The sequence below is a fragment of the Pteropus alecto genome, unplaced genomic scaffold, assembly GCF_000325575.1.
Source record: "Pteropus alecto unplaced genomic scaffold, ASM32557v1 scaffold164, whole genome shotgun sequence".
NCBI lineage: Eukaryota > Metazoa > Chordata > Mammalia > Chiroptera > Pteropodidae > Pteropus > Pteropus alecto.
Genome location: NW_006439568.1, coordinates 12,151,763 through 12,174,064, shown reverse-complemented (window position 1 = coordinate 12,174,064; position 22,302 = coordinate 12,151,763). Strand labels below are relative to the sequence as shown.

Here is a 22,302-nt window from a genome sequence, read left to right as displayed (position 1 = left end):
AAAAAAAAAAAGCATAATTAATTTTCTATTTGACTATTAATAAACCCGCTACTTATGGTTTCATGGCTGGCAAATCCAGAGCTGAAAAGGTGTGAATGAAAAAATTCTAGCAATGGAAACCTACTCTCAAACTTTGAGAGGCATAATGTGGGCCTCTCATATTTTACAAATAAGGAAATATTTACTCGGGAGTCGAGCAACTTAACCAAGGTCTCAAGCAAACAAAAGAACAGGTAAATAAGAGGAAGAGTAGAGAAGACAAAGGATTTTTCTGATATATATATTAATTTTCTTCCTTTGTAAATTTTATTAAGTTCCCTAATTTGCTTCTAAATGGGCTTAATTTTATGCTTTAGAACAAGGTATTTTAAACTTGGCATACACTCACAATGACACCTAGTAGTTAGAATGAAAATATATATACATACACATACCTAATCTGTTCCAGGAAGACCTCACATCTTACAGCGAAGATGTAAGGAAACAGCAGAGCATAGCAAGCCTCTGGGTCTCGCTGTCTGCAACCTGGGAGCAACACGCTCTTCTCCATTTCAGTGCCCACTCAGTTCTGGTGCTATCTCTATCTGCTTTGTTTTATTTAGTAACATAAGACCCGAACTAAAAATATCAAATTTATTTTAATTCTTTGAATGTAAAACTATTTATATTGAGAACTAATTTAAAGTAAATTAAACATTTTTTTTTTCTTAAATCTGTTAGGATTCTGTTTGGCTACAAGAGACAAAAATATAACTTATAGTGGCCCTAATGAAAAGGGATATATTTTCTTACATAGCAAGATGTCCAGAAGTGGGCAATACAGGGCTGCTATAATTACTTAAGGTGACTTAGAAGATTGCACTCACTTACGCTTCCAGTTCTCCTGCCTTTTCTGAGCACACTGAAGACTGTACTTTCTTGCCCTCTTGCAGCTAGGCAAAGGGCATGTGACTAGTTCAGGCCAGTAGACTAAGAGCAGAAGTCTTGTGTTCCTTTCAGCTATGGTAGTTAAAAGCCCTTTCCTGACCCTCTTGATCTCTCTTCTCTCTCTTGATTTAGAAGCCCTGTACTATAATTACACTTACAAGATAGCAACAGACTAAACTCCCTGTGCTACTATTTAAAAGACAATTGTCCTAGAGAGGAGATACTACAACTGACTTTGCTTGAGAAAAATAAACCTTTGTTTATTAAGTCACTGAGATGTCAGGATTAATTTGTTTCACTCCATAGCCTAGACCCTGGCTGATAGATGATGATGGCTTTCATCATCATGCTTGCAAACAGATAACTGCCGTACTTTTAGCCATTACCACGTTTCAGGTAGGATGGTAGTGGAGAAGGGGAAAGAGCCAAAGGAAATCCTAGCCAAGCAAGTGTGCTTTTACAAACTGCTGTCCCAAAAGGAGAACTCAGTGACTTGTACATAAAGTCCACTGACCATTCTAGTTGCCTGGGACAGCTGGAAGGTGAATATATTTAACTGAATTCTCCACCATCTCTCAAACTGGTAAGAAGAAAGAGAAAACTGGCATAACCAACCAGTAATGTCTGCCATAATCTTAATGGAATTCTTCTATAAAACAGCTGTTTCCAAAATGTTCAAGGACCTTCTAAGTCCCAAGTCCTTCTAACTACTACTTTCTTGTTCTTTCTCAACTTTCAACCCTCATGGCCACTGAAACTGTCTCCTCTCCTTGTGTCCTGAAACTGTCTCCTCTCCTTGTGTCCACAGGACTTCTCTTTCTGCATTCTCCTCTCTTCTCTCTTACAACTTTCAATCATGTTCACTAATTTCCTTTCCTGTCCTATTCCCAACATTGCTCCTTCTCTGTCTTTATTATTTCATTCATTTCCTTTGAGCTCAGGTATTCCCTATGGCTTCATCTATACTTCCCCGAAATTACTTTCGCTCAATTTCAAAATCTCTTCTACCAACAGTTTCCTGTCTTATCCTTTGTAAAGTCAATATTTAAATAATTAAATGCATTTCTCCCATCAACTGCTACTTTTCCTGTATTCTTCATTTTGTTTAGAATCAAAAACCTTTGAGATGTACTAAATTCCTCCACTGCTTTAATCCCATCTTACTTCCTACTGATCTTCAAATAAAAAGGCTTTCTACTAAGTTTAATTTAAATCGTTCTCCCCATCCTCAACCTGAGTGTACCTTCATGGATTCTGGTTCTTTTTATCACTCACAGGGGCCAATTTTCACAGTTTCGAAGCTGGCATGCTGCATACCTTCTCTCCATCCTCAGTCAACAGCTGGAATGTTTTTTTACAATTTCAAGTCTGATTATGTAATTCACTTGTTTAGAATCACTCTGTGTCCCTGTCCTCCCAGTCAACCTTTGGAATAAAAGTCAAATGTTTTAGTAAGATATGCCAAGATCTTCATGATCAGGCAATCTCCCTGGAATTTTCACTTTTCATGGAACAAAGAACACATTACCATTTACCCAGATAAGACTTCCCATTCTTGAGACACAAGGTGTTATTTAATCTCTTAGAGATTTTTACATTTGGTTGTTGCTATTTGAAGACATCTCATGAGTCTACCTCATTTCTGCATATTTTATAAGTAGATACATTGACTCATTTTTTTAATCAGATTTTTTTTTTTAATCACAAACAGCCTTGAAATACAGAGTTAGTGTATTCCTCTGAAGCAAAGAGTAGGTTTCCTCATAGCCTTGAAAGATACAGTGTCTTTACTCCAGAGAAACTGGCAAATTCAGGTTTCTTCAAATCAGGATTTCTCTCTTATAATGGGAGCTACTCACATGTGACTGCCACTGGGTCCTGTTCATGTTACCCTGTGAGAAATGGGGTAAGGGGAACTGAAAAATAAAGCCCTTTGGATCTGCCCTAGGAGTCTTATGTCTTCTCCTGCATATTTAAAAATTAGGCAGGCTAATTTAGTAGCTGACAAGTAGGATACAATTTCCGACCCATCACAGTGAACAGTGTCCTCCCTGGAGAATGTTGCCCAATGTCAGTTCCTATGGCACCCAGTCTTGTTATTTAATTAATTATAAGCCTCGCTTTAAGACTTTGCTGAAATGGACTCCCTCTGTGAAGATTCTCTTAAATCCTTGAGCCAGTCTTTTCTTCCTACATTGCTCCAGATATGCTTTATATGTATCTATAAAAACCACTCATGGAAGTGCTTAATTATAAATGTTTTCCTTACCAGATTGTGACCTTGCTAAATACTGTGCCTGTTCTTGACTGTATATCTTGAATATTGCATGGTACATAGTAAACACTGAATTACTCTCACTTAAAAATATTAAATTATTGGTAGATTATCTTATATGTGCTCTCTCCAAAATGTGACTTAAAGCACACATACACATACATAGAATAGCTTGTTTTCCATTGGTCTATCATCACCAATCTATTTTTCCTACATGAAACAACACATTAATATCACTGTTTCTCTAACACTGTAATGCATTATTACTTACATCTTCTAAGCAAGTTGCCTCTAATTATAATTGTCTTTCTATAAAAGAAAATGCAACAGCTGTACCTACTCTAAAAATGGATCCTTGGAGAATGTAATTAAGTTATTTCAATTTGGAACTGAACATTATCAAGAGCTACGGGATGTGAAATCTTAAGGTAGACCTTTCCGCCAGGTTTTTAATGGTATGTCATTTGCAGAAACCTAGATAACTAGAAAATTAGAATGTAATTTTTTGCCTGCTCCAATCAAAGGCTTAATAAATGAAATTACGTATCATATAATCTTACATGATACAGTGAGAACCTTTGGTAGACCACGGAGCTAAGGAGGTGAAGGCCATGTGTTCACTATCTTTGTGACACTCCTTTCAGCTTTATTTACTTTGTTTATGACCACGGAGTTTCCCTGTAAGCCTAGTCCAAGAGCATGAATGATTTTCAATATATTATTCTTTCATATATAAAAATGAATGATTTTTATAACTGGCAATCACTTTAAGGTGAATGTTATGTTTAAATAGTTCAAATACTCTGTTAAAATAGTGTTTAAAACATTTATTGCTTCTTATTTCTTATCATTTTACTTTTGACAAAGGCATACATTTTCATGGCTGAAATGATCAATTGTGGTTAAACAACCGGTGTTGTAGCAAGCACTGTCTCTCAACAAAATCGAGGCTCAAGGCAATTTTATTTGATGAACGTACTACTTGATATTAGTAATGCTTTGGAAATACTGATAAGGTTGTCAAGGAAAACAGGAGCTTGGCATTAAAAAGCTATTCCAATAATCATCTGGAATAATCACTATCGACTTCATGAATCTTTTATTGCCAATAATCAACTGCTTATACCTATGTATAAGTCTTTAAAAAAGAAAAAACTTGCTACCTATATGCAATCATTTATATTTTTTTTTAGTAAAGCATTAATCATTTCAATATCTACTTATCTTGAACCCAATTTTCTCCCTTTATAATTTATAACTATTAGCCTTAGTTTTTCCAGCTAAGTATAAATCCTCCTGCATTATCAATATTTTAAACATCTGAAATAATCTCATATGACCGTCCTAAGTGTTAAATATTTCATGCTTAAGATTATCATGAAATAGCTTCAATACAAGTACATAGTCAGTAGTACCAGACCTAATAGGGCCTTGGCTAATACATTTCTCATCAACAGAGAGAAAAAGGATTGAACAATGACAATCTTGTTGAAGATAACAGTGATAAAATGTGCTTATAGTATCCAGGGCAACTCATCTGCCTCAATCTATTTAAATGGCATCCAATTTTATTAAGACAGTTAACACTGACACATGCTGATATTGACCCTCACCTGAAAACAAATGATAGATGAAAAAATATTTAGAGTGTGCAACTGTTATAAATAATAACAACCAAGAAAAGAAAAATGCAATGTGCCAGTGATCTCCTGCAAAGGTCAAAATGTTCTCCTGGTAACAGGGTAATAGAAAAGCTGAATATTTTTGTAAATTCTATTTAATCAAAGACGATTTAACAGGGGAAATACTAGATATAAAAACTGAATCTGAATCAAGTGGTCATAATTTCTCCTGATCTCTACAACTTTCATATTCCTATTAAGCATTTTCACTAGAAGCCACCTTTGAAAATTGAAGTTTAAGGAAACAAACACAACAAAAAATTTTACTTTATAAAGTGAAATATAAACTCATGGATCTCATTATTTATAAATGGAAATAAGAACATAGAAATAAAAACTTATTCAACTAGAATTTAGGAAATTCATGAATGTTAGATATATAGCAAGTTATCTAATATAGAGTTCTAGATTAAGTAGATTAAGAATTCTTATAGATACAATTACCTTTTGAAGTTAATGCCAATTCATCAAAATTACTCTTTACTGCCACTGTCAAGGGCAAATCTGTGAACTGATTATAACACTGGTCTAATTCTTATAATACAAATTCTGAATTAATTTAAGTAATAAATTAAAGATTTCATAATACCCAGAATAATATTAAAGGTTTTTCATCTGGATGCAGTTTTACAATCTTAAAATATAAACCATCTTTTAATTAAATATCCAAAAGCATAAGGGAAATTGTGAAAAAGATAAAACCCAGAAAGAGTAAATCTTATGTCTGAGCTCTACAATTTAGTAGTAGAGCTAACATATGGTGTACATAATAATGATTTCTATTCTTAAAAATATTTTAAATGGTCTTTCTTAAAGTGACATTTATAAATAAAAGCTGAACAAACTTTATCTCATGAAAGCATATTCTCAGTTACAAGGTATAGTAGATAGCAAATGAAAAAATAATAACAAAATTATAAACTATGATTATAATAATGGGGGCAAGGTTTTATTATATTGGTAAGTCTAGGGATGTAATTTACAACTATAATGTCACCAGAAGCACAAATATTCAAATTTAATCATCTAATAATTAATCATATTATTTATCAAGAAGGTTTGAAAAAGCTCTTATAGGATTTTTTTGTTATTATATAATTTCCGGTCCACAACATTATAATTTGACATCTGTATACACTACAAAGTGATCACCCCCAAAACTTTAGTTACCATCCATCACCATATAATTGACCTTCTTTGCCCCTTTTCCCACTCCCCCCCAAACCCATTTCCCTTCTAGTAATCACCAATCTGGTCTCTGTATCTACCATTATGGTGTTTTTGAACAGACAAAATTATAGAGATGCAGACAGTTGCTAGATATTGAGGGGAGAGGAAGAGAGGTGGCTAGGGCTGTAAAGGATAGTATGACAGATCCTTTCAATGGAACTCTTCTGTGTCTTGACTGTAGTGGTAGCCACATGAGTTTATTCATACAATAAAATCACACAGACATAAATACACACAATTACCACACACACACACACACGCGCGCGTGCGCACACGCCATGTATGTAGAACTGGTGAAATCTGAATAGGTTTGATGAATTCTAAAAAATGAATTTTTCTTTTTGACAATACAATATAGTTACACAAGAAGTTATCATTAAGGAAACTGGATGAAAGGCAATTGTAATTTCAGTATTATTATTCTTACAAGTAAGTGAGAATCTGAAATTATCTCAAGTAAAAAGTAAAACATTAATAACTTTTGACAATAAGACTAAAAGCAAAAAAAACCCCACAGATTTTTAAAAACATGTTATACTAAAAGCATTAAGCTAGCAAATATAGATTGAAAGCTACAAGATGCACTTCCAATTGAAGAAACCTAACATTCAAATTGATTTGTACAGAATGTTTAAATAAAACAAGTAGATAGTTCTGATGTTAGTCAAATGATCCTAGAGTAACAATTAAAATCTAAGAAGTAGGAAGGGATACAGTTATGTAGGCTTTGTATGTTAAACTTAGTAGCTTGGAATTAACCCAAGAGTTTTAGTTAATATGTGTAAAATGTGAACTAATCTAAACTAATGACAAGAAGAAGTGAGAGAGTAGAATCAGAAAGACCAGTTAGAAAATACATCCAATACACAGCAAAGGTTAGAGGTAAACAGAGGCTGATATAATGTCACGGGAAACGCAACAAAAGGCCATGATATGAAAGAAACGGCAAGGAATGCCTCAACTGCTTGATGACTTAACTACTTGAAGGGGACAGTAACAAAAGTCTGAAATGACTAAATGAGGCTGAATTTGAGAATTATAGCATTTAGACATAGGATACGTAAGTGAGAATGTGTGTTGCCATCACATGATCATGTTTACGGTTGCCTAATTGGGAGTTTCTAAAGTAAATTTTTAAAAGTAAATTCTAGAGTAAAATTTATAAGTAAAAATTGGGACAAAAATAAAGGGGGAAGTGCGAGGTTAGAAAAGCCATTCTTTCATGCATCAAAAATAACTGAATGAGTTAAAAGGGTTTGGTTTATTTTTTGGGTTTTTTTGTTTTTGTTTTTTTTTATTCACATGAGTACAGCCTAGGCAGGAGAAGATCATTCTGGCAATGTCAGGAATGAAAGAACAAACTGCATTCAATGCAAGAACAGCACATCATTTACAGTCACACAGGCTGTGCACTGCCCAACACTTGGGGTGCCATTTACATAGACTATGATGAGACTGTTATACACAGTATCACTTGCATAGCTCTACACAGTGGTTCTGGAGTATAGGAGATACTTTTTTTTTTCTCCCTTATGCCTCACAGATTCTGTTAAGACTAATCAAAGATCAAATAGAAAGATTAAGTATCCTCCTATAGTACCAATTCTTGTGAACATCCATTTCCTGGCATATAGCTTCTGAATTTAATAAATTCAACATGAAATGTTCTTTGCCCTAAAACACTTAACATTAAAAAAAATTATAAGTGAATCATATGAAAATATATGAACATAAAACTTAAATTACATCATGACTTTTTAGTCTTATCCTAGTCATTTTGCTTTTGTATAATTTTGAGGAGTTTATAGCTTTACTTGTGGTTAATTTTGAATGTCTATTTGACCTTTTAATGAAGAACCTTGATTATCAAGTCAATATTACATTTTGTTTTGTTTCTCTTTGGAGAAAACTAGTTTGAAAATATGAATTAGCTATAAGCACTGCATCATTTTCTTATTCTATTCAAAGAGTAAGACTGGACAGAGTCCTCCTAAGAATCCCATCTACAAGTAAATGCCACAGAGAGAAGTGTTCACAGAATATATTCAGAACTGGACCACTGCGTTTGGGAAACCAAGCCAGGGCCCCGATGAGAATCTAATGCCTGATGATCTGAGGTGGAGCTGAGGCAGTGATGCTAGCTCCGGGGAGCGGCTGCAAATACATATGAAGCTTCCTTCAATTTTTTTTTTGCAGCCTGCAGCCCAATTCCTAATAGGCCATGGACTGTACCAGTCCACGACCTGGTGAACCCCTGATATAGATGACATCTTAAAGTATTTTAAATTTACGATAAACTGCCTTGGTATTTTTCAATGTTTTACCTTCTCTACATTCTACCACTCCCAGGGCAATATGCTCTTTTTCTGGGGTTGCATAGCACCTTATGCCTCATTTTTGGAATTGTCGCTCTCCTTTCTCCTGTGGGCAGACACCCAAATTGGTAACTGCTGAATGAATATTGAATGAATGTTCTAGCAAGAACCCAAGCAGATTAAGTTTGGAAACACTTTTAAAGAGTATCTAATCCAACTCTCCATCCGAGGCTCTGTAAATAAGGCAGTATCTAGTTACTTTCCACCTCCTTGCCCCTACCATAACACCTAAGCAGACAATGCCAAACCATATTAGAGATGAGAGAGAAGCCTTGGATGTTACAGATGAGGAATCTGAGATCTAGGGAGGTGACATTAACTTACACATTTTCATCTGGCAACAAAAAGAAAAGCTGAATCTAGAACTCAAGTTTATTTTTTGTATTCTATGTCATTTTATTTCACTGCAATGGAATCAGTTGACATTCACCAGGCCTCATAAAATTTTACCATCCAGTAATAATAGAGTGAGTCCAGTGTATTTCTGTTGGATTATGAAGTGGTAATGCTGACTGTTGTTTAGTAAATAAGAACTTAATGATTTAGCATATATAGCTTGCAAGAGAGACTCTGGCTAACTGTTAATATGCTGTGTTCTGCATGACTAATGGGCTGGCTTAGTCTATGTTTACAAAGTCAAAGACAGGCTACAAGGTAAGCCTTGCACCACTGCCTGAAATTCAGGAAAGAATCAGAATGTACAGTAGCTAGTGCCAAGTTCCACTTCCCTCAATGAGAGAATTCAAGTCAAAGAAACCTTTTGTGATTTTAATTAAAAGAATCTGAATGTCTCCCCTACTTGCAGATCTCTTTTGAATTCTATTATGAATTGAAAATATTATATGAGAAATACACACTCATAAGAAAGAACCAATGTAATTTCATCTGAAATAAAATGTCTAATTTTGATGACCATATCATTAAAAATACATGAGAACGTTAGAGGATTTAAACAGATTAGAGGGCCAGATTAGAAGGAAAATTTTATTTTAATTATTCACATATCATATTACACTTTAATTCTGTAACTAATATACTAAAAAGAATGTTATTTTATGATATTTAAATGACTATATACGATATTATTAATTTGACTCTATGTATCTTTAAATTGGCATTTATAGAAATAAAACAGAATTTGGTCATTTGTATCATTTTCTTGAAAAGTGCCAAATGAGTTTGTTCATATTATATTATATAATCAGGATTCTACCTAAACATTTACTGTAACACTAACTTAAAAAAGATAGTAAAATAATGAATCTCTTAGTTGTTATTTTCTTCCCGAGGAAGAGGAAAATAAGTAAAGTGGCCCAGTGTCATTTAAAGAGAAAATGGAGAGAAGAACCAATTTGTGGATCTGATGCTATTATTGAACAGGCTACATTGTTCTAAAATCTCAGAAACACACAAATAGATGTTTGAATAGATAAGAAAGATACAAATCATTACTAATAATGTTTAATCTGAAAAGAAGTGACTATATGAACATAAAAGGGAGATTATGATCCCTAGAGTAAATGTGTTAGATTTGGTTTCTCGAGTTCAGTGGTTGCAAAGGTACAGGGGCTCCAAAACATGGTTCTCTAATCCCCTTCATTATACCTAGGAGTCAAATATGTTGCTGGTTTTAAAACTTCAATTTTTAATGGATCATCTGTATTCCAAATGATATTATGATTATTGGAAAATTTATGGCATTATAATCTACCTTTATATGACTTGAATATTTACCACTCTAGAAGTAGCAATTTCAAAACAATAGTTTTTTGTTTGTTTGTTTTAATCCTCTAATATTTTAGCCACAATCCTGCTAGGTTTAGTGCAACCAGGCCTGAACTTATCACGAGAAGAGTTACAATTATACAACCCTCAGTATTGAAGGTAGAGGAAGACACAAACAAAAAACAAAGTTAAATATGTTATTTTATTTTTTGTCTTATCTTAAAAGGTATGCATAGAGGTGATAGACACATATGATATTTTTGCTGAAGCTTAGCCAACTATGAATACATTTTTTAAAAATTTACCTAATGCCCTTTCATCAGCTGTCCACAATGTTGTCTACTGTTCTTCACCTTTCTTTTGTCTGTGTGATACCATATTTCCTTAGATCTCCTCCTGCTTCTCTGAATGTACTACTTCCTTCGTCTCCTTTGACGGATAATCCTCCTAAGCCTGAGCAATATGTTATTGATACTCAGGCTCAGTCCTACTCCCCATCCTCCATTTTCTCATTCCATCCTGTCTCTATCTGACCATTATTACTGACGTGTATCAGTTCAATCATCATCAACATCATCTACATATCAGTTATGCTTCTACTCAAAGCTCTGAATCATATAGGCAAATATAGATATCTATTAGAGGGCTTTAATAGCATGTCTCAAAGATATTTCAAACTAAATATATCTAAAACAAATTTCAATATTCATAGTATTCCCACTGCAAATTTTACCTTCATTCAACCTTTTCCAATATCTCTATTACCTTTACCATTTGTGCAAGTCAGAAAATTATGTTTTACCTGAACACTATTTGTATCACTCCTCAATCCACTAACGAACCCTTTTTATTATACTTCCTAAATATCTCTCAACTCATTCTACTTCTATATCTTCATCAATACCATTCTAATCCTAGCTACCATGATTTTTTCTTGGATCACAGTAATCATCTCTTAACTGATCTCCCCATAGCTAATTGAGCCCCACTTCAAATCAATCTTCATACTTCAGTAAGAATAATCATTTGAAAATTCAATCCTCTTCATGTAATTGTTTTTGATAAAACACTTTAATAAATTTCCACTGTTCTTATCAAATCTTTTTCATGGCTTAAAAGGCCCTTCTTTTTCTAGTGTTTATATAATTCTTCCCTTCACCAAACTCATAATTCTTTACTCAATTACTGATTCATAATCTACTTTACACTTCAAATATATCAGTGCATTCAAAATTTTAAGATAGCATAAAGAAACATTTTCTTTTACAAATATTATACCCTGAAAGTATGCTCTGAAAACACTGCAGTTTTCAGGAGAATGTGTTTTAAGAAACTATATTCATCCAGATCACAGTGTTTAATTTTTGCCTTCTATAACGGGGTCCATAAAAAGACCTATCTATGAAAACAAAGCCAAATTACTTCCAGGACTATTCAACTAATTTGAAAGGAACCAACAAGTTTGGACTAGCACGTTAAAAAGCACAACTGTAGATTACATTAGAAACAACTTATTTCCTTACACAAGTTTTGATTAAGTCATTTTACTTTTCCTTGATAGACTAATCAAGAAATAATGATGGAAAGCTTGGTCCTTCAAAATTCCAATCTATTTCATATATCAGTATCTGGAGCTTCAAAAATATCCCTTAGCTCTGACAGCTGCCACTTATAATTTTCCTGTTAACTGTAAGTTCTTTTAAATATTTAAACCTTTAAAGGCTCATATATAGCTGTTCTGTGATGCCCAGCCTGCCTCCAGCAACAACATCAAGGCTAGGTTAATAGAAACTATCTACTTACCATATTGTAGGTGGCTCAGAACCTTCTATTTCTAAGTAATCATACTTTTCTTCCATTTGGAAATCAGTAAATATGAGAGAAATTGTGTCTCCAGGCTCTGCTACAATGGTCCAAGTGCAATCAGCATTGTTATGGTACTCATTAGGAAAACTAGGGCTTGATATGATGCCACTGGATCCTCTCATTGTTCCTCCACATGCATCTTCAGCTGTTAAAAAAAAGACAGATGAGATGTTCAGTTATGTCGTTAAGAGAAATGCAATTCTGTTAATATTTTTTTAAAAGAAATAGTCTAAATGTTGTGATATCTATGCATCTTATCAAAAAGACATTAAATAAAATGAGAAGTCTATGAAAAATTTTAAATATATATATAAACTATATCTTGACAATTTTAAAACCATTGATTAACAATGAAAGTAAGTAAAAATTTACACTCCAATTAGATCTCAAACTACTAGAACCAAAGTTTTTTCACTGATTAGCTGATGAAGTGAGTAAAACAAAAGAAGCATCATTCTTAAGGGCTGTGGTAAAAATATTTAATCAATTTGTGAATGTTTACAGTAGAGCTAAGCTTTATATTTATTTTTTTAATGTAGGTAAGTACGAAATAAAGAAAAAATTAAAAGAGAATATAATATAGTTTTTTCTTTTTTTAATATAGTTTTTTTTCAATAGGATGTTTCAAAAGCTATTTAAAATAATATCATCACATGTCCAGGAAACTTTAATTAGAGAGAAATAATATAGTAACTAATATACCTTTGATAATATATTCGCTGTGACTTCATCAAACAATGTAAATATATCTTCTAGGTATTCATATGATATACATTATAAAGAAATTTTCTACAAACTTTATATTTGGCCCTGTGGTTTTCATTTTCAAACCATGGTCATAAATTCCCAATTCCCTACTTTTACCAATAATGTATGCTAACAAAGAAGTTACGTGACCAATTGTATTTAGTGTAAAAATAAAAGTTCTTTGTTTCATAAAGAAATCAAAGCAATAAAATTTGTCTTTTTATAAAAGTTTAGGCAAGTCAAGTTAAGAAATTGCTAGTTTACTCATGCAATAGATTGTCTCAAGATTTATGTTGTTGTTTTGAGCCACTCGGAATTCTTCCAATTCAAGTCAAACGTTTGAAGAAAACTCTGGCTCGATAATGACCAATTATTATTTCAAGTAATGGCTTACAATCCATAACTTTAATTAGAGATGGGCAGCATCCTATTTAATTCCACAATGAGCAGGAAACAGCAAAATATTTTGGTGCTTAGGATAATTTTATTACTATATTGTATGAATCAAGTAACATTAACTCCTTTTGCTCCATTCTTTATCTATTTAACTCCATGATTCATAAATTGAAAGCATAAATATATTACTCTTAAAAGATTTTTTACTTTCATCATAGACTAAATAAACATGAAAAATATTTATTTTCTTTCTATGACCTCCCTATTTTTTTAAGTTTGTTGAGTAACTGCAATGAACTAGCGGTCTTGTCTAGGCTGTGAGACATATTACTATAATCTTCTGGCCAGAATACACAACGCCTTCCCTCAATACCTTAACTTCAGCCTCTGGTAAACATGTCTTGCTGTCTCCATCCCCAACCACTAATTACTTCTACTGCTTTTCTTCTCAGTACCAACACCGAGGTTGAGTACTGCTTTGGAAATAGAATGTCACAATATATATTCGTAATGTTACTGGCACACAACTATTCAAACCAGCTCTGTGAGCTCTTTATTTCCCTCTCTCTAGATAAAATCTCAGGTAGACACATGACATTTCAGCTCATACTCAGATTAAAGAAAAAAATTCTCCATCTTTTAATTCAAAAATCTCAAGCCATCAATTAATACATTCAGTCCTGGGAAAACACACACACACACACACACACACACACACACACACACACACACACACACACTCACTTCATTTGAGTTAAGGTTCTTTGCTCCCCCTAGCTTGGACTTATGGCAGATGGGGCAGAGGTGAGGCAGAGGAGTGGGTTCTTCTTCTGTTTTCCTTCCTAGTAGTTTTGTCCATCTAGCCCTACCCAATGAACTTTCTGTGACTCCTTCTGAAGTTGGAAGTAGGAAGGACCATGAGATATGAATCCTTTCATATGTCTGGCACTGATTTAGTGCCTATTGCCAAGGGCTCTGACAGTTGATTTTTTTTTTTTTTTTAAAAAAAGGTGATTCTTTTGCTCATGAGCCTTTTCATGAGATCCTCATAGGTATCTCAATCAGTGCCCTTCTTGTACGTGAATGTGTCTCTGGCTGGCTGCTTACACTTTTCCCTCATACCACAGGTATAGAAATGGTGTATTTCCACCCTCTTTTCAACTATGTCTTCTTATCCTTCCAGGGGGGCCTCCCGGGCAGGACCTACAACAATTCCAGGCCAGAAATCTCTCACAAAAGTCCTGAATCTGATCAAATGAAAACATACTCCATGTAGTCATCCTCTGTAGAAATGCAATTTATTTCCTTATGCAGCCCTATAGGTTGGCAATAGACATTTAACCATTTCAACCAATGTTTTAATAATAATATACTGTGTACTTCAAGCTCCAGGACATACAAATAAATTTTTCTGCACAGTCCCCTTGAAGTTCCTCAATCTAGGCTTAGAGAAGAGAAAAATCATCCCAAACTCCTGACAAATGAAACAAGGAGGAACACATAGAATACCTCACTCCAGGGAAATTCTTCTTCTACAGTAGCAAAATAACTTCAACCCAAAAAACTGATTGACTTGCACTTGAAAACAAGGATGAGAACTCAGACCTTCCATCATTCAAACCAATGTTTTTGCCAAGTCTTGTATCAAGTTCTCTGTTCAGCATCACTTTGATCTCATTATTACTACAGAGACTAACAATGAATCCTTATCTGACAGAATTATGAACTAATTAAAGATTGCTTTTAGTACATGTTAGACGTATAATATTTTGTCTAGAACCTTTGTATTGGATTTGGCCTGGATATAATACAATGTTTATATGTCTTTGTCCTGGACATGGAAGCAACTGAAGTGTCCTATAATAGACGATTGGATAAAGAAGCTGTGGTACATATATACAATGGAATATTACTCGGCTATAAAAAAGGATGAAATCTTACCATTTGCAACAACATGGATGGACCTAGAGGGTAAGCTAAGTGAAATAAGTTAGAGAAAGACAAATACCATATGATCTCATTTATATGCGGAATCTAAAGAACATAATAAACGAACAAACAAATCAGAAACAAATTCATAGATTCAGAGAACTGATGATTGCCAGATGGGAGGGGGCTGGAGGACTGGGTGAAAAAGATGAAGGGATTAAGAGGTAGAAATTAGTAGTCATAAAATAGTCTCGAGAATGTTAAGTACAGCATAGGGAATACAGTCAATAATATGGTAATAACTATGTATAGTACCAAGTGAGTAATAGAATAATTGGGCAGATCGCTTTGTATATTATATAAATGTCTAACCACTACATTGTACATGTGAAACTAATATAAAATAATATTGAATGTCAACTCTAATTGAAAAAAAAATTAAAGGCTTATTATAAAGCTACACCGATAAAAACAATAAGAAATTAAAAGTAAATATAGATAAGTCAAACAGTGGAACAAAATAAAGACTTCAGACACACATGTGCACACACATACACACACAACTAAACACTTGATTTTTTGACAAAACAGCACTGTAGAGCAGTGGGAAGAGAACCATTTTATTAAATGTGCTGGGTCAATTGGATATCCACGTGTACACAATAGTCGATTCCAGATGAACTTTGGATCTGAATATATAAGGTGAATTAATATAGGTTCTGAAACTTAACATAAGACATCTTTACATCCTTAAGATTAATAAAGTTTTCTTAAATAGGTAAACTAATAGATACAAGGCACAGAGTGGAAGATATTTCTAATATATATAACTGATGAGGGCTCAGTCAAAATATATAAATAACACCTACAAATAATTAAAGATAAGGGAAACAAGTTAATAGAAAAATGGAGAGAAGACTAAACAGACATCTTACAATAGAAGATGGACCAATTTTCAATGGACATATAAGAAAGGTACTCAATTCATTAGTCATCCAGGAAATTCAAATTAAAACCACAGTGATTCTCTACTACACATACACCAGGATGTTTAAAATGACAAGGATCGATACTATAAATGTTTAGCAAAGATATGAAACAACCAGAATTCCGATATAGTCCTGCTAACTCTGTAAATCAGTACAGCCACTTTGGAAAACTCATTAGAAGCTGCGTAATAAAGCTACCCACATCCTATAAATTAATGTTTCCGCTACTAGGTATCTTCCGAGATGTGCATCAAAAGATATTTGTAGGACTGTTCCCAGACCTATAATCTATAGTAACCAAATCTAAGAGTACCCATATGTTGATTAATGACATCATAAATAGTGACATAGTCCTACAATGTATCACCATCATTCAATGAAAAATAAACTATTACTATATGCAACAATATGATGAATCTCACAAAGAATATTACTAGTTTAACAGTAACAGTATGTAACATTCCATTTTACAAAAGTTGAAATAGGCAAAAAAATATCTGTGGTGCCAAAAATCAGAGGGGTGCTGACATTCAGGGAAGGGCAGGATAGTGACTGGAAGAGAGTATCTGAGAGATTTCTGACTTTCTGGTAATAATCTGTTCTGTTCTTAATATGGGTGCTAGTAACAGGCAATGTTCATTTTGTGAAAATCTGTCAAACTATACCCTTATAAGTTTGAGTTTTCTGTATATATATTATATTTTTAATAAAAACATTATGAAATAAAAGGGAGGATACCTCAAAAGTATACATTCTTCTTCTAAGTCAGCAAATATATTCTGAAATGTTCCCTGGATCTCCAAGAAACTGGCCATGTCCGGCCCTTCTTTTCCTAAATTCCCTGAGATAGTGATTAGAAACAGCATGACACTCAGTTCTGGCTGTTTTATAAAACCCTAAAACCCTTGTCTTGGTTTACACCTCATTTTTAACTTTCTGTTGCTCTCCCTGAGTCTCCCCTCCGCCTGGTGCTTTTTACTTTCAGATGGCAAACTTTAATGCTACTTCATTCTAAAAAGTGAGAATGTTCAGGTTCTGATTTCTCTCAAAATTTTTTAAGTTCCATCACTTTTATTTCAACATAGACTGAACATCAGAAACATCTGGATACCACTTACAAATATCTATATTTCAGCCCCAACTCCAAGATTCTTATTTAACTGGTTGATGGTAGAGTCAATAGTACAGCAATTTAATAAAGTTCCCTAGGTGATTCTAATGCATTGTTAGAATCAAGAATCACTGTACTAATTTATGCAAAATAGCTAAGACATTCATTTGTGTACTGGACCCCATCTCCTACCTAACCCCAGGGCTCCACTCGACCTGGGATCACTTAGCTGGTAAATCTGTCTCCAATATCATCCTAAAAGTCCAGATATTTACAAATGGAGCCATCTCCCACCTCCAAATGACAAAGCAAATTTTTCTTGATCTATTAATGATCTTTTCCTAACAGTAAAATTTTCCTCTTTTTCAATTTTCCTCAGAAAATTTACCTTTGTTTAATGCTACTACTTATTCACCTTCCAGTCATCCTTCATTTGACTGCAATCTTATTTATCTTCATACTTTCCACTGAAATCTTTTTTCCTAAGTTCACCACTGACTTCCTAAAAGACACTTACTTGTTCAGCATTTTTTTTTAACTGGGCCTCCCTGTGACATTTGACGTTATTAACTCATTCCTTTTAAAAACTCTTTTTTTTAGTCTTTCATTAAATATTTTATTGATTAACCTGCACCTATCTAACCACTTCTTATCTACTTCATTGCTTCCTCTTTCTCTATCAGTTACTTTAATATCAATACTTCCCGGGTTTCTGTTCTTTTTGAAATACATCTTTGCTCCCAAGGTAGTATTATCCACGGTCTTAATTTCAACTACCCCCCAGGTGTACAGATGAGTCCACAAGCTATCTCATTTAGCTCACTCCTCTATACCACCCTTCCAACTGCCTAAGGGGAACCTTTAGTATTAATAAAACATATGAAATAGTTTTGGTAGCAATCATCCTTTCCAAAATCTTTTTCATTGCATAATGATTGATTGAATAAATTTCAGGAGGATGGGTTATTAACTTTCATCTGGAACTCTCAGAAACTGTAGGAGTTTGAAGCAGTGGCTGAGGATAAGTAAAACAAAAAATAGTTATCACTTAAATATGAGGAACCTTTGGTTCCAAGATTCTGATTGCAAACATTAGGAAGCAAATATATATAATGTGTTTATTGATCTATTTCCTCAGGAAGAATGTATATCACCACCACTCAGAAAGTCAGGATGGTGACTTGAAGCTAAGAGTTGTCCAATGGGAACTAAGAAAAAGTGACTTAAGTGACATCCAGCCTAGTCCTTAAAAATATCCTTTGACCTATCCTCTCTGCCTGGGAATGACACAGATCGTGACTTCAATCCCATCTTCTTTTCTTGTTCCTTTATAATTTATTTTCTACAGGGCCTCTCAAGATAACTATAAACACAGTAATAAACACAAAATAATTTCAACCCAAAAATCTGATTGGTAAGAAATAAATATTTACTGAATTAGACAACTGTGATGTCCAGTTTTGTTTATTATCGCAACGTGAACTATTAGTTATGGACAGTGGAAATCCATCCTACTGGAAATCATTTTGTCAAGTGGACTCTTTTAATTCCAGAAATAAGAAATTCCCAATTTCAGATTTAAATCTGATATATTTTTGAGTGGCTTTCTCTCTGTTTTACTTTACAGACCATTCATTCATGTCTTGTGTTTCTTTTTATAAATCTCATGCAGTGTTTTACCATGTCAGACATAACAGAACTTGAGCCCTGTTTACTTGAAAATTGAAAATTTTTAATTTGAGCACATCTGTTAATTTATTTTATGGAAGATAAGGCTCATTTAAACAGCAAGAATTTAACCCTGCATGTACAGAAACAATGTCTAGCTTTCTCATCACTGTATTTTCAGTGCTTAGAAATATGCTTGGCACTTAATGGGCAGCCAAAATATCTATCTTAAATGGTACTGAATAGAATGGTTTTGGACAGTATCATTGACTTTCATGTGGACTTTGAATGATTTCTTATAAAACTAGAGTATTTCCCTCCTCCAATTCAAGCTCACTTACTCCTTGATTGTATAATTCCAGATGTACATACAACACATTTTATTAGGAGATACACTTTAACTTTGTCCAACACTGTGGTAAGAATAATAGTCATTACACTTAGAGTATGTGTATATCTCAAATCTTTCCAGATAGACACACACAATTCTTTGAAGACAGATGTTTAATACAATAGTTTTGTTTTTAAATATTCATTCTGTACCAGTCAATAAGCTATCAACTTTAAATATATATAAATATTTGTCTATTTCTCTCTAAATTTTTGGTTGATTTACTTATACATGCTCTATTATTTCTCAATAGGACCAAATTAATATCCTATCAACTTCAATCCCTCCTTCTTCTCTTGTCCCATTAAAATGTATTCTCTATATAGAAGTCAAAAGTATCTTTTGACTTCTGGAAATTATATGAAGTTACTCACACTTTCCTGTTGGTAACATTCTAACAGCTTTGCTTGAATTTGAATAAAACCAGAGTTCTCCCCATGACCTTAAATGATCTTAATCCACAGAGCTCTCAGTAAACTCAAGCCTCACTACTCATTTTTTCTCTCTTAAATTTAACAAAGCTCCTTCCACCTTTAGAACCTTAGTTATAACTATTTGCTAGGCTGGTGTCTTCTTTCTCAAGACCGTCCCAAAGCTGGCCATATGATGCCGTTCTAACCGGTGAGGATTTCCTTGACTAACTACTATACCATTTAAAACAGTCCCCCATCAGTCCCTATCACATCACATTGTTAAGTTTTTTTTCATTCAACTGATCACTAATAATTTTTGTTGTTTTCTTATTTACCTGTAGAATATAAATGTCATGCCATCTTGACTACATTACTAATATATTAATCATAGCATTATCCCAAGTACCTAGAACAGAGTTAGCTTGTGGTAGGTACCTAAATAGTATATTATCTGATTAAATATATATTTTTACTCCTCAATATGTTCATAAAATTTCTTGGAAAATTATATGAGAGGCAAAATTATGTTGACCTAAAAGTGGGTGCTCTAAGAATAACAGACCTGAGGATAAATCTGACACTAACAAATTGTATGAGCTGTCAACTTACTTCTAACCTGGTCTCTTACTTGAAAAATTACTATTTTGATAGTGCATGTCTATTGACTTAAATGTTGCCAGCAGTCTCTCATATATTTTCTGTTTTCTTTATCAGTATCCTAGGAATTTTATTTTTGTGGGTGACGAGAAGGTTCCAGCAAGGTGATGGCACAATTGACTTGTTACTCCCTCTGGCAAAATTGTCACAGCAGGAAGATAGAGAAGGCATTCAGTCCCATATATTTCATTTCACTCTTGCCATCCCTACTAGTTAAATGACAGGTTCACTGCTGCTGCTTGTTTCTCAATTTCTGCTACAAAATAGAGTAGTAAGAAGAGAATGGAAAGTGAGAAAAAAAGTAGCAAATCTTTGTCTACGAAAAGTCCTGTGAAAAGGCAAACTGTAAGAGCATTTTTAGTATAAAGAATTGAACAGTGTCTGATTGCTTTAAAAAAGGCTCACTCAATCTGCTCCTGAATTTACTATACTTAAATATCAGTTTTCTTCTAAAACTTAGAAGAAAATAGATATGTAATGAATCATAAACTAGATAATTTTGGTTAAAAATGGCTACTATTCACTGTGCGCTTGAAGGCACTGTTCTACGCATTTAAAATAGATCCTCGAATTTAATCCTAGTAACACCTCTATTAGAAAAACAACAAAATAAAACAACAATTATTTTTGTTTTACAGGAGAGGAAATTGAGGCACAGGCAGGTCAGTAACCTGCCCATGACAACACAGTTAAAAAACGGTAGAGCTAAGTTTCGAATGAAGCCATCTAAGAGAATAGTTTTAACCGCTGCACACACCAGTGTGATGTAAAATACAAGCGAGAAAAAAAATCAAGAACATAGTGTACCACCATCCACAATGATAGAAACAACATGAGACAATGGAAGATATCCAAAGGAGGAAAGGAAACCAAACCAAACCAGAGACATAGATTGTCCTTTTTACTTTTCATAGAAAGTTCCTCCTGACTAGGCCTAAATACACACGATGAAAATAAACAATGTTTATGGCAAATTCCTATTTCAATTTGTCATCCTCTGTTTGAATGAGAATCAGTTGTAAAAATAGTTAATTACACAGGACAAAACTGTATATTGGTTAAACAAGTATAAGACAGAATGCACATTCATTCTATGTTTTATTAGTAAATTATAACCATATTACAATGATTCACGAAAATAAAACTATCGTAACATTTCTATAGTATTTATGTATTATTACTCTAAATAATTTTCTCAAAAATGTAAACTTACAGTATTTAAGTTTTTATTTAAATTATTTAAATAATTCAAATAGGATGTTTCTATTATACAAATAGAAAGTTTTTAATGATTTTTAAATTCACAATTGAGGTGCTACCTTAAAAACAGAGTGTAAAATACGTGTGTGTATACTCTCACACACATACAAATATATGCACACACATCCTTAAAATGTCTTAAAAAAATGACGTTGTAATGAATCCATCTACAACCTACTTCGAGTATAATGATTCTTTAGGATTTTAATGTGATTATACAATATGATAAACAGAATGCTCTTGTGCGAATCCATGATTACATTATAACAATGTCAACAAAATGTACAATATCTTCAAATATTTCTGCTTAATTAAAAATTGCAGGCTTCCTATGTACATCAAAAAATCCATTCTTACTAAAAATAAAGTGACTAAATGTGGTCCCTTAAAGATATTTTTTATTTTATTGTTTATTCTAAACTAGATGAGTATTTGTAGTTTTGTATCTCAAATGTACATTCTGAAGAGTAATGTTCCCGATGTATTTTAATTTTGCTTCAGTTTGATATGATTGTTACTTTTTTCTTCTCATTTATTTATTTATTGGTAATGGTGTAATTCACAATTATCTGTTAAAATTACATTGAATCAAAGGGGAAATTGTGTAGATCATTATTGCATAATATTTGTTGATTACATGTGTTGATCAAAATTAGATTTT

General features: G+C 33.3%; 1 protein-coding gene across 1 annotated transcript in view; it reads right to left on the bottom strand.

The window, feature by feature from the left end:
- Positions 1-22,302, bottom strand: part of CSMD3 (CUB and Sushi multiple domains 3) — a 1,016,080-nt gene that overhangs the window by 721,160 nt on the left and 272,618 nt on the right. Inside the window, exon 5 of the mRNA XM_006916698.2 lies at positions 12,018-12,225. Coding sequence (XP_006916760.1) covers positions 12,018-12,225 — 208 coding nt within the window. The remainder of the gene's footprint in view (positions 1-12,017; positions 12,226-22,302) is intronic.